General features: G+C 33.9%; 1 protein-coding gene across 3 annotated transcripts in view; it reads right to left on the bottom strand.

Annotated features, from left to right (window-relative positions):
- Positions 1-14,466, bottom strand: part of Ralgps2 (Ral GEF with PH domain and SH3 binding motif 2) — a 168,687-nt gene that overhangs the window by 70,837 nt on the left and 83,384 nt on the right. For all 3 annotated transcript variants that reach the window (XM_078022374.1, XM_078022375.1, XM_078022376.1), the window contains exon 8: positions 6,433-6,559. In XM_078022374.1, coding sequence (XP_077878500.1) covers positions 6,433-6,559 — 127 coding nt within the window. The remainder of the gene's footprint in view (positions 1-6,432; positions 6,560-14,466) is intronic.

The following is a 14,466-nucleotide window of genomic DNA, read 5'->3' as shown; positions in this document are numbered from 1 at the left end:
AATATTATATAGTTAAATGAAGTTAGTAATGGAGTAGCCTAGCATAAATTATATATCATGTCATGATTATTATATAATAATGAGTAATATGGTGTATTATTTATTGTTATCCTTAGAAAGTGAAACTGACACAGAAAAATATTTTGAAAAAGATAAAAATAGTTATTCATATTAAAAAAAATCAAGGCAAGAATACCCACAGTAGGAATTCCAGCCTAAAATGAGTTTTGTGCAAGATTAGGTTAGGTAACTTATATGGTAAGGTCTAGGTTAGCTAGGAATAAAAATGTGGTTGTCTTACAAGCAGTAAAATTGAACTCATATAACCTTGCCTTGGAGTTTACAGAAAGATTCTTTATGTTCAATTATTGTTAATAAATGCAGTTAGGTTTATTCTACAAGAGACTTAGACCCTATTTCAATTTTATCAGTGAAGATAACGACTATCAAATTTTAATTCTACAGTAAATTATAGGAAAGATGGATATACAAACCCCAAATTTTAACCCATACAGATTCCACAACCTTTAATGTAATTCATAATGCTTTCTTTAAACTATAAATAAAATGGTTGTAAAGTATATCTTTTTGGTAATTCAATTTAATCTCCCTTTTTTCAGTTTCTTTATCTGTTAAATATGACTAATATCAACTACTTTGTAAAACTGCTGGGGATATAGCTCAGTTGGTAGAGTACTTGCCTTGCATGCATAAGGCCCTGAACACCACACACACAAAAAAATTGTTAGGTGTTAGGAAATTTATGTAAAGTACACAGTGTCAGGCATATTAATTTTTAAAATTTTAATTTTTCCATTAAGGTTTGCTAAAAATAATTATAAAAGACAGTTTAGCAGTAAGAACAGCTGGGGGAATCTGATTCTGTTGATGATCAGAAGGAAGAGCTGTTTAGCTGCTACTTTTCTTTTTTTTTTAAAGAAAGATAAAAGATCTTAAAAACTATGAATATAAGATGCAACTCCATGCTCAGTTCTTTTATGTTGTAAGTCTCTGGTCTAGAGTAATCTTCAGAAAATACATACTAAAACAAACAAACAAAGAAACAAACAAAAAAACCAAACCCCCAAACTAGAGGAATTTTAAGTGTATAAAAAAAGAAAGGGTTGTGGCTCAGTGGTAGACAACTTGCCTCGCACGTATGAGGCACTGGATTCAATACTCAGCACCAGATAAAAATAAATAAAATGAAGATATTATGTCCATCTACAACTAAAAAGCAAATATTTTTAAAAAAGGAGTAAAAAATGATATAAATGAGGTAATGGAAAAAGAGAATATAATTTTGGCTAAAGAAAAAGCCAGGGCAAGCTGCCATTTGGTCAGAGCTCATTCTCAGGATTCAAAGGAAAATGATAGAACATGCTTTGTTGCTGTTTTAGAATACAATATATAACAACATGTAATCAAAACAATAGGGCCAAGTAATCCATGGTGTACTGTCTACCAGTCAAGTCAAAAAAATAAAATGGAGTAAAATTCTTAAAATATTAAAAGCCAGTGTCAGTTTTATACCATAAGGCATTTGAGATCACAGAATCTTTTATGTATTTAATCAAGTAAAATTATATCAAAGGGAAATGAAAACAGCCCATTGATTCATACAGAATTGAAGAAAGTCTTGGGCTTTATTGAAATTATCTGAAACTATTATTTAAAAATATTTGTAATAGGTTAAAAGAAATTTCTTAAATTAATGTAAAATTAAAGAACTATATTCTGAGAACAGTATTCCACATGGCAATACATGCATAAATGACTGAAAAAAAAGATAACAATCTTAAGATTCTTCTAAGTTTAGGTATGCTTTAAAAATTTTGTTAACTGTGATGAAGATACCACTAACAATGCAATACAAAAGATGACGACATGCCTCTCCCAAAACAGCATAAAGGAGAGTTTTTCATGAGGCAATGATATCAACCTGAACTTTGGTTATTAAAGTGATATTAAGTCCCACAAAGGCATGGACCAAGCACAGTGCTCAGCAAAGCTGGTTACTAGTTGAGGCACCAAGAGAAAACTGGGGTGAGTACAGAGTTGATCCATGCTAATATGCCACACAAATACATTTATTGTAGTTAAACAAAAATTAAAACAAAGTTGCTGGAACAATAGCAAGAGCTAGAAAAGGATCCTTTAAGTTAATTCATTGAACCAAGAAATATTTATTAAATTCTTACTTTTGATCATATGCTAAAGCCTTGAACCAAGACAAACAAGGGTTTCCACTTTTGTTGGAGGTGAGATGACTAATGAAAAATTATAGAAATAAAACAGGGTATTTTCCAGAAAGCAGGGAGTAAGACTGATATTACAGAAGATTATGATAGAGGCAGCTCTCTTGCTATTTTAAATTGAAAATGCAAAGGGGAAAGGGAGAGAGATCTGCCTCTTTAAAGTAAGGAGTTATGCATCTAGACATATCAAAACAGCCAACAAGCTTCCTACAAAAGGGCTAGAGATTTTATAAAAACTTCCTCTGTAACATTCTGCTTCTACTTAATAGGATGCAATATATAGTACTAAAACAATTACTTCCATAGTTTAAAAAAAATATGTGTTCTCTCCAAGAAAGCTACCTGGTTGAGAAAGCTCTGGCTGAGCTATTGCATTTTCCCATTGTATGAATAAAATAGAAACAAGGCTTTAGAAAACACAGATGAAGGAGTATTTACCATGTTTAACAGAACTAAATTATTTTTGTACAATTTTGTTCTATCTCTGAAGCAAAGCAAAACATCCCATGCCAAATTCTTCAATAAGCCCTTTAAGATTGTTTTCCAATGACAAGAACAAATGAGTACTGTTAATGACTTTCAGATTTAAAGCAATAATTCTCACATAAAACAAAATTTTCCTTAAGATTTGCCAAACTATTCCTCTCTAGACAAATTGCATCCTTGCGCTAAGAATTTTTCACTATATTGTCCAGGCTGACTACTTTTTTACTTTGGAATGCAAACTAACAGAACAGGCAATATTTCAAGGGATGAGGAGTGGGGAGCCAAGAAGACATTTTCTATTTCTTATAAGTCAATCTACACTGAATTACAGATACATTTGGCAGTATGAAAACAAGGGTTTTAGTGCAATGGTGCATATCTCTAATCCCAGTGGCTTGGGAGGCTGAGGTTCAAAGCCAGCCTCAGCAACTTAGCAAGACCTTGTTTCAAAATAAAGAGGCTCAGAGGTTAAGCACCTCTGGGTTCAACCCCTGGTACCAAAACAACAACAAACAACTTAAGGGTTTTATCACCACATAAACCTATACCTTTTTTTAAGCATCACAAAGAATGGTTGATTTGGATTCTTATTTTTAGCAGGAAAAAACACTATCAGTTTAGACTACCTGTCTCATGTTGAGAAAGAGTCATTACCTCTTCTCTATACACTATAGATTCTTTTGGTTGATATATTCTTTCCATAAGAACCTCTGTAGATATAAGGGATAAAGGGTAGCATTATGCAAATCTTATATACCTAAAGAAGAACAGTTTTAGAAGACACCAAATTGTATAAGGAGTATTATCTTCCAAATGTCTTCAGGGCAAGGTCTACCTTATTAAATGTACAGCATCTATAAATGCTTAAATTTTTGGCAGCAGAACTAAGCCAATTTTCAGATGAGTTGGAAAGGATTCTGAAATCAAGGCAAGTTAAATTTTAAAAAATCAAGACTTAATTATAAATTAGAATAAAATAAGAAAAAGTAAATATAATAGAAAATAAGCTAAGGTTAATTAAAATCTGCATTCAACACACTTTAGTACTGAAGATCAGGAATAAAAAAATGAACTATCTTTCTAAGATGTAAATCAAGAAGTTAAAAAGTTGTAAAAAAAAAAAAAGTTTGCCTCACTTATTCTTGAGAAAACCAAATTGTCACTACATTAAATGATGATTTTCATGCTGGAATCTAACTAAACTAAGTCATAGTAACTTAGCTAATATTTTATTTTATTTTTGAGTATTTATGCCAAATAGTCCACAATCATCTCACAATCTATATGCTTCATCACATGACAGGATAGAGATGAAACATATGAAGACTGTGTTATGGTTTGGATATGAGGTGGCCCTTAAAAGCTCCGATGTTAAGGCAGGAACACCCAGAACTGAAATGACTGGACTGTGAGAGCTGTAATGTAATCAGTCCACCATAGTTTGAATGGACTAACTGGGTGGTAACTGCAGGCGGGTGGGTATGGCTGGAGGAGGTGGCCATTGGCGGCAAGCCCTGGAAGGGTTCATCTTTCTTAAATCCCCTCCTTGCTTTCTAGTCACCATGGGCTGAGTAGCTTTCCTGTGACAAGCCCTTTGGTCATGATGTTCTTCTGCTTCACGTGCAGCCCAGAGTAAGGGAGTGGCGACCTTATTAAGTCATGAGAACATAAAAACAAAGGAAACTGAAGAGGAGTCATTAAGTGATCAACTGAAGATACAGAAGATAATCATTTTAATATTTTCTCCTAATTAATTAGTTATCTGCAACTCAGTATTTCTCTGGGAGAGAACAGCTATAGTCTCTAACAGAAAAAACCTTCCTGGATTCCACTGAGCAACTTTGCTAGTGTTTCTGCCCCATCTTTCTGTGTACACATATGAAAGTGTACATGAATATACATGGTGTACATGCACACAAACACAGAGCTTCAAATTCTGTAATAAGTATTCACTATGGAAAAATATAAAACAACACTCCCTGCATAGCTTAAGGGTTCATTTGTCATTTTTTCACTTTTAATAATTTTTTTCCTACAAGATTAAAAATTATGGAATTCAATGAAAAGGAAAACAATCACAGGATCTGTTAGATTTTATCATGTTTAGCAGGTGCAACTAGAGCATGTCAGGTCAAGATTTTAGGTGGCAAATTAATAGTTCTTAGGATCGTGAGCCAGTTCTCCCACCTTTCTGGACCCTGATTTTCTAAATTGTAAACTAAGTATATTAAAAGATATCAAGATGACCCCATCCAGCCTAAAGAACATGGTTCTATGATCCTATGCATGCTATTTCTAGGTAAAGTGAAAAAAGTTCAAATCAATGATTTGAAAGCTAGGTATAGTAGAGCCCGTTTGGAAATAAGGATTGGCAATTCTCAGTCTAATGTTCTTAATGATATAAAAGCTTATATTCTTGTGAATTATGAAGATACTACTTTAAAAAATCCTCTATTCCTCCTTTTCTCCAATTTACATTTTCATGTATGGCCACACCATGGCTATGTTAAAAAGTAGAACACATGCTGGGCAGTGGCTAACTAGGCTATTCTGCACAACATGTCCCTATTCCTACTGGACATCCCACAATGTTCTAATGAGCTCAACTTGTTTTTTTTTTTTTTTTTTTAAGGCTGATACTCTATGGAAGTTGAATGGGTGTATATCCATTGCCTTTGGCCCTGCTTCGTCTTCTAGTTGCTGATATTGCAAAGACTTTTAGAGTCACATGGTGGGAGACTCTTAAACAACAGACTTCTCAATTACAGAAATAATTATCTTGAAATCCCATATGAACAGTTATATAAGAGACAAAGTAAAGATGGGGGATATGGATATAGAAAAAAACAACTGTTTATCATTTGTTTACTCTCTACTAGGATCAGATCAATCAATTTTAGTGCATGCTACATATATACATCTGGAGGTTTTTTCCTACATATTTAATTTACACACAAATGTAAAAGGACAGCTTATTTGAGACTTCATTCAAACACCTAAAAGGGTTATATTCATATTTTGTTGAAAACAGTATTATAATGCTTGTAATACAAGTCACAGTTTTTCTTGACAAGTCCAATGACGGCTAGTCATAATAATAACCGTTTAAATAGTTTTTGTTTAAATAGTTTTTTATATTTATAAACAATTTTTTTATTTATATTTACTATATATAAGATATATAGTAAGCAGATAAATTTTTTAATAATATGATATATAAAATACAGAACTGTCCCAGTACTAGGCTAAATTTCTACAGTTACATGACTCATTTTATCCAGGCAAACGATAATACCAATATACACTGAGATTTACTCTTCAGAACTCACACTGAAATATCTGTCAAGAACTTTGATCAATGTTCAGTTCATATATTAAGCTTCATTATAAACTACCATCTCATTCTTTAAAAGATAATTAAAACACCATTTTACCATTTAGCCCATTTTGAAGAAAATGATTTTGTCTATGAAAAAACTTTAAGGGCAAAAGGCTAATTTATTATTAAAATACATTCTAAACAATAAAGCAAAAGCTTCCTTTAATCAATTTTTTTCAGCTTAGCAATCTTGCAATGATTTATTTTCAGGATACATATGCTTTTTACAATGCCTTGAATTTCATTCAAATTACTGAATTAAGGAAAAGCAACAACTAGGAATAACGAACACACAGTGATGTAACTCACCTAAATAGGGAATGCAAGGTGTCATCTTTAAACTACTTATATAGTCTCTGAGTCTTTTGTAGTTATCTTCTTTACTCATTACATATTCTAATTTTTCAAAGGTAGTTTTGTCTTTTCGACTTAATAACTAAAAAACAAACAGAAAAGCCTAGGTTATTTACAAGTCCCATTTTATTATAGCAAAGATCTGAAGTTGTATTTAGTACAAATTTGGATTTTAATTTCAAAGTTATACTTTCTTTAATTACATTTTGGTAGTGTACAAGTAAAACAAAATCAGGCATGTCTATTAATAACTCAAAATTATTTGAAAATATTCTTTGTATGTACATAAAATTATAAATTAAGTAGTAAATTATAGTACATTATTTCTATCTTTGCTATTCTAAATGACACAGCAATCTTGGATCACTTTCCTAATTTAAAAGATGTATTTATATTCATCTCAAATGCCCAAATATTTTAAATGACTACCCCCTCAAAATAATAAATCATGCGTGCAGAATCATTAAGAGATACTAAATTTTGTAATACAAGTCAGTTTTTCTTGACAAGTCTAATGATGATGGCTAGTTCTAATAATAACTGTAAAACTTATAATAAATTAAACTCACAATAGTGTTAACTAAAAGGTTCAGAAAAAAATATATTTTTCCATTCTAAAGATAGGAATAAATTTTTTCCTTAAACATATGAAGTTATTATTTCACTACTATGTAATAAGATTTCACCTTCATTTCATGTCAAAAATTATTTAATTAATTTATTTTTATTTATATATGACAGTGGAATGCGTTACAATTCTTATTACACATATAGAGCATAATTTTTCATATCTCTGGTTGTATACAAAGTATATTAATACCAATTCGGGTCTTTATACCTGGACTTTGGATAATAATGATCATCACATTCCACCATCATTTCTAACCCCATGCCCCCTCCCTTCTCCTCCAACCCCTCTGCCCTATTCCTCTATTCCTATTCTTCTATTCCTCCCATGCTCCCTCTCCCTATCCCATCATGAATCAGCCTCCTTATACCAAAGAAAACATTTGACATTTGTTTTTTGGGGACTGGCTAACTTCATCAGCATTATCAAAATAGAAAATATCGAAGGCATCGACAAATTTCTAGAGTCATATAATTTGCCCAAATTGAATCAGGATGATATACACAATTTAAACAGATCAATTTCAAGTGATGAAATAGCAGATGCCATCAAAAGTCTACCAACCAAGAAAAGCCCAGGACTGGACAAATAAATAGCTGAGTTCTATAAGACCTTTAAAGAAAAACTAATACCAATACTCTTCAGCTTTATGTTCAAAACACTAGAAAAACTAGGGATAACAGGAAAATATCTCAACATCATAAAGGCTATCTACACTAAGCCCCAGGCCAACATCATTCTAAATGGAGAAAAACTGAAGGCATTCCCTCTAAAAACTGGAACAAGACAGGGATGCCCTCTTTCATCACTTCTATTTAATATAGTTCTTAAAACACTGTTATTTTATATTGTGTAAAACACTTCCACCTATACAATTCTCATCTAATTCTATAAGTTTTTTTTATTGGTTGTTCACAACATTACAAAGCTCTTGACATATCATATTTCATACATTAGATTGAAGTGGGTTATGAACTCCCAATTCTACCCGAAATGCAGATTGCAGAATCACGTCGGTTACACATCCACAATTTTACATAATGCCCAATTAGTAATTGTTGTATTCTGCTTCCTTTCCTATCCCCTACTATCCCCCCTCCCCTCCCCTCCCATCTTCTCTCTCTACCCCATCTACTGTAATTCATTTCTCTCCTTGTTTATTTTCCCATTCCCCTCACAACCTCTTATATGTAATTTTGTATAGCAATGAGGGTCTCCCTTCATTTCCATGCAATTTCTCTTTTCTCTCCCTTTCCCTCTCATCTCATGTCTCTGTTTAATGTTAATCTTTTCTTCCTGCTCTTCCTCCCTGCTCTGTTCATAGTTGTTCTCATTATATCAAAGAAGACATTTGGTATTTGTTTTTTAGGAATTGACTAGCTTCACTAAGCATAATCTGCTCTAGTGCCATCCATTTCCCTGCAAATTCTATGATTTTGTTATATTTTATTGCTGCATAGTACTCCATTGTGTATAGATGCCACATTTTTTTTATCCATTCATCTATTGAAGGGCCTCTGGGTTGGTTCCACAGTCTAGCTATTGTGAATTGTGCTGCTATGAACATCGATGTGGCAGTGTCCCTGTAGCATGCTCTTTTAAGGTCTTCAGGGAATAGTCCGAGAAGGGCAATAGCAGGGTCGAATGGTGGTTCCATTCCCAGCTTTCCCAGGAATCTCCATACTGCTTTCCAAATTGGCTGCACCAATTTGCAGTCCCACCAGCAATGTACAAGAGAACCCTTTTCTCCACATCCTCACCAGCACTTGTTGTTGTTTGACTTCATAGTGGCTGCCAATCTTACTGGAGTGAGATGGTATCTTAGGGTGGTTTTGATTTGCATTTCTCTGACTGCTAGAGATGGTGAGCATTTTTTCATGTACTTGTTGATTGATTGTATATCCTCCTCTGAGAAGTGTCTGTTCTGGTCCTTGGCCCATTTGTTGATTGGGTTATTTGTTATCTTATTGTCTAATTTTTTGAGTTCTTTGTATACTCTGGATATTAGGGCTCTATCTGAAGTGTGAGGAGTAAAAATTTGTTCCCAGGATGTAGGCTCCCTATTTACCTCTCTTATTGTTTCTCTTGCTGAGAAAAAACTTTTTAGTTTAAGTAAGTCCCATTTGTTGATTCTTGTTATTAACTCTTGTGCTATGGGTGTCCTATTAAGGAATTTGGAGCCCGATCCCACAATATGTAGATCAGAGCCAACTTTTTCTTCTATCAGACGCAGAGTCTCTGATTTGATATCAAGCTCCTTGATCCATTTTGAGTTAACTTTTGTGCATAGCGAGAAAAAGGAATTCAGTTTCATTTTGTTGCATATGGATTTCCAGTTTTCCCAGCACCATTTGTTGAAGATGCTATCCTTCCTCCATTGCATGCTTTTAGCCCCTTTATCAAATATAAGATAGTTGTAACTTTGTGGATTAGTCTCTGTGTCCTCTATTCTGTACCATTGGTCCACCCGCCTGTTTTGGTACCAGTACCATGCTGTTTCTGTCACTATTGCTCTGTAATATAGTTTGAAATCTGGTATCGCTATACCGCCTGATTCACACTTCCTGCTTAGAATTGCTTTTGCTATTCTGGGTCTTTTATTTTTCCATATGAATTTCATGATTGCTTTATCTATTTCTACAAGAAATGCCATTGGGATTTTGATTGGCATTGCATTAAACCTATAGAGAACTTTTGGTAATATCGCCATTTTGATAATGTTAGTTCTGCCTATCCATGAACAGGGTATATTTTTCCATCTTCTAAGATCTTCTTCTACTTCTCTCTTTAGGGTTCTGTAGTTTTCATTGTATAAATCTTTCACCTCTTTTGTTAGGTTGATTCCCAAGTATTTTATTTTTTTGGAGGATACTGTAAATGGAGTGTTTTCCCTCATTTCCGTTTCAGAAGTTTTGTCGCTGATATACAGAAATGCCTTTGATTTATGCGTGTTGATTTTATATCCTGCCACTTTACTGAATTCATTTATTAGTTCTAGTAGTTTCTTTTTTTTTTTTTTTTTTTTTTTTTTTGAAGAGCTGGCTTAAATTTATTTATTTTTTTTTTTTTTATTTTTTATTTTTTTTATTGGTTGTTCACAACATTACAAAGCTCTTGACATATCATATTTTCATACAATAGATTGAAGTGGGTTATGAACTCCCAATTTTCCCCCAAATGCAGAATCACATCGGTTATACATCCACAGTTTTACATAATGCCCAATTAGTAATTGTTGTATTCTGCTACCTTTCCTATCCCGTACTATCCCCCCTCCCCTCCCCTCCCTTCTTCTCTCTATTCCCCATCTACTGTAATTCATTACTCTCCTTGTTTATTTTCCCATTCCCCTCACAACCTCTTATATGTAATTTTGTATAGCAATGAGGGTCTCCCTTCATTTCCATGCAATTTCCCTTTTCTCTCCCTTTCCCTCCCATCTCATGACTCTGTTAAATGTTAGTCTTTTCTTCCTGCTCTTCCTCCTTGCTCTGTTCATGGTTGCTCTCATTATATCAAAGAAGACATTTGGTATTTGTTTTTTAGGGATTGACTAGCTTCACTAAGCATAATCTGCTCTAGTGCCATCCATTTCCCTGCAAATTCTATGATTTTGTCATTTTTTATTGCTGCATAGTACTCCATTGTGTAAAGATGCCACATTTTTTTTATCCATTCATCTATTGAAGGGCATCTGGGTTGGTTCCACAGTCTAGCTATTGTGAATTGTGCTGCTATGAACATCGATGTGGCAGTATCCCTGTAGTATGCTCTTTTAAGGTCTTCAGGGAATAGTCCGAGAAGGGCAATAGCAGGGTCAAATGGTGGTTCCATTCCCAGCTTTCCCAGGAATCTCCAAACTGCTTTCCAAATTGGCCGCACCAATTTGCAGTCCCACCAGCAATGTACAAGAGTACCCTTTTCTCCACATCCTCGCCAGCATTTGTTGTTGTTTGACTTCATAGTGGCTGCCAATCTTACTGGAGTGAGATGGTATCTTAGGGTGGTTTTGATTTGCATTTCTCTGACTGCTAGAGATGGTGAACATTTTTTCATGTACTTGTTGATTGATTGTATGTCCTCCTCTGAGAAGTGTCTGTTCAGATCCTTGGCCCATTTGTTGATTGGGTTATTTGTTATCTTATTGTCTAATTTTTTGAGTTCTTTGTATACTCTGGATATTAGGGCTCTATCTGAAGTGTGAGGAGTAAAAATTTGTTCCCAGGATGTAGGCTCCCTATTTACCTCTCTTATTGTTTCTCTTGCTGAGAAAAAACTTTTTAGTTTAAGTAAGTCCCATTTGTTGATTCTTGTTATTAACTCTTGTGCTATGGGTGTTCTATTAAGAAATTTGGAGCCCGACCCCACAATATGTAGATCGGAGCCAACTTTTTCTTCTATCAGATGCAGAGTCTCTGATTTGATATCAAGCTCCTTGATCCATTTAGAGTTAACTTTAGTGCATGGCGAGAGGAAGGGATTCAGTTTCATTTTGTTGCATATGGATTTCCAGTTTTCCCAACACCATTTGTTGAAGATGCTATCCTTCCTCCATTGCATGCTTTTAGCCCCTTTATCAAATATAAGATAGTTGTAACTTTGTGGATTAGTCTCTGTGTCCTCTATTCTATACCATTGGTCCACTCGCCTGTTTTGGTACCAGTACCATGCTGTTTTTGTCACTATTGCTCTGTAATATAGTTTGAAATCTGGTATCGCTATACCGCCTGATTCACACTTCCTGCTTAAAATTGCTTTTGCTATTCTGGGTCTTTTATTTTTCCATATGAATTTCATGATTGCTTTATCTATTTCTACAAGAAATGCCATTGGGATTTTGATTGGCATTGCATTAAACCTATAGAGAACTTTTGGTAATATCGCCATTTTGATAATGTTAGTTCTGCCTATCCATGAACAGGGTATATTTTTCCATCTTCTAAGATCTTCTTCTACTTCTCTTTTTAGGGTTCTGTAGTTTTCATTGTATAAATCTTTCACCTCTTTTGTTAGGTTGATTCCCAAGTATTTTATTTTTTTGGAGGATATTGTGAATGGGGTAGTTTTCCTCATTTCCGTTTCAGAGGTTTTGTCGCTGATATACAGAAATGCCTTTGATTTATGCGTGTTGATTTTATATCCTGCCACTTTACTGAATTCATTTATTAGTTCTAGTAGTTTCTTTGTAGACCCTTTTGGGTCTTCTAGGTATAGAATCATGTCATCTGCAAATAGTGATAATTTAAGTTCTTCTTTTCCTATTTTTATGCCTTTAATTTTTTTTCGTTTGTCTAATTGCTCTGGCCAGTGTTTCGAGAACTATATTGAATAGAAGTGGTGATAGAGGGCATCCCTGTCTTGTTCCAGATTTTAGAGGGAATGCCTTTAACTTTTGTCCATTCAGAATGATGCTAGCCTGAGGCTTAGCATAGATAGCTTTTACAATGTCAAGGTAAGTTCCTGTTATCCCTAGTTTTTCTAATGTTTTGAACATAAAGGGATGCTGTACTTTGTCAAATGCTTTCTCTGCATCTATCGAGATGATCATATGGTTCTTATCTTTAAGTCTATTGATGTGGTGAATAACATTTATTGATTTCCGTATATTGAACCATCCTTGCATCCAAGGGATGAATCCTACTTGATCATGGTGCACAATTTTTTTGATGTGTTTTTGTATTCAATTCGCCAGAATTTTATTGAGGATTTTTGCATCTAGGTTCATTAGAGATATTGGTCTGTAGTTTTCTTTCTTTGAGGTGTCTTTGTCTGGTTTTGGAATCAGGGTGATGTTGGCCTCATAGAATGAATTTGGAAGAGCTCCCTCTTTTTCTATTTCCTGAAATAACTTGAAAAGTATTGGTGTTAATTCTTCTTTAAAGGTTTTGTAAAACTCCGCTGTATACCCATCCGGTCCTGGGCTTTTCTTGGTTGGTAGTCTTTTGATGGCTTCTTCAATTTCATCCATTGATATTGGTCTGTTCAAATTGTGTGTATCCTCCTGACTCTGTCTGGGCAAATCATATGACTTAAGAAATTTATCGATGTCTTCACTATCTTCTATTTTACTGGAATATAGGTTTTTAAAATAATTTCTAAATGTCTTCTGTATTTCTGTAGCATCTGTTGTGATATTGCCTTTTTCATCCCGTATGTTAGTAATTTGAGTTCTCTCTCCTTCTCTTTGTTAGCATGGCTAAAGGTCTGTCGATCTTATTTATTTTTTCAAAGAACCAACTTTTAGTCTTGTTAATTTTTTCAATAGTTTCTTTTGTTTCAATTTCATTGATTTCCACTCTGATTTTAATTATTTCTTGCCTTCTGCTACATTTGCTGTTGTTTTGCTCTTCCTTTTCTAGGGCTTTGAGATGAAGTGTGAGCTCATTTATTTGTTGGTTTTTTCTTTTTTTGAGGAATGACCACCAGGCGATGAATTTTCCTCTTAAAACTGCTTTCATTGTGTCCCATAGATTCCGATATGTAGTGTCTGTATTTTCATTTATCTCTAAGAATTTTTTTATTTCCTCCTTTATGTCTTCTGTAACCCATTGATCATTCAGTAACATATTGTTCATTTTCCATGTGATGTAGGAGTTTTCCTTCCTTCTTTTATCATTAATTTCCAGTTTCATTCCATTATGATCAGATAAAATGCATGGTATTATCTCCACCCCTTTATATTTACTGAGGGTTGCCCTATGGCATAATATATGGTCTATTTTTGAGAAGGATCCATGTGCTGCTGAGAAAAAAGTATATCCATTTGATGATGGTTGATATAGTCTATATATGTCAGTTAAGTCTAGGTTATTGATTGTGGTATTGAGTTCTATAGTTTCTTTATTTAACTTTTGTTTGGAGGATCTGTCCAATGGTGAGAGAGGTGTGTTGAAGTCACCCATAATTATTGTGTTGTGGTATATTTGATTCTTGAACTTGAGGAGAATTTGTTTTATGAATGTCGCAGCGCCATTATTTGGTACATAAATATTGATAATTGTTATGTCTTGTTGGTGAATGGTTCCTTTTAACAGTATATAATGTCCTTCTTTATCCCTTTTGATTAACTTAGTCTTGAAGTCGATTTTATTCGATATGAGGATGGCCACCCCTGCTTGCTTACGAGGACCGTGTGCATGGTATATTTTTTCCAATCCTTTCACCTTCAGCCTGTGTATGTCTTTTCCAATCAGATGTGTCTCCTGGAGGCAGCATATTGTTGGATTTGTTTTTTTAATCCATGATACCAGCCTATGTCGCTTTATTGGAGAGTTTAAGCCATTAACATTCAGAATTACTATTGATATATGGTTTGTACTTCCATCCATGTTTGATTATTTATCCTTTTTTAAAAAAATTTA

The sequence above is a fragment of the Ictidomys tridecemlineatus genome, chromosome 10, assembly GCF_052094955.1.
Source record: "Ictidomys tridecemlineatus isolate mIctTri1 chromosome 10, mIctTri1.hap1, whole genome shotgun sequence".
Classification (NCBI taxonomy): Eukaryota; Metazoa; Chordata; class Mammalia; order Rodentia; family Sciuridae; genus Ictidomys; species Ictidomys tridecemlineatus.
The sequence above is the reverse complement of the archived record's forward strand: the minus strand, read 5'-3'. Positions and strand labels throughout refer to the sequence as shown.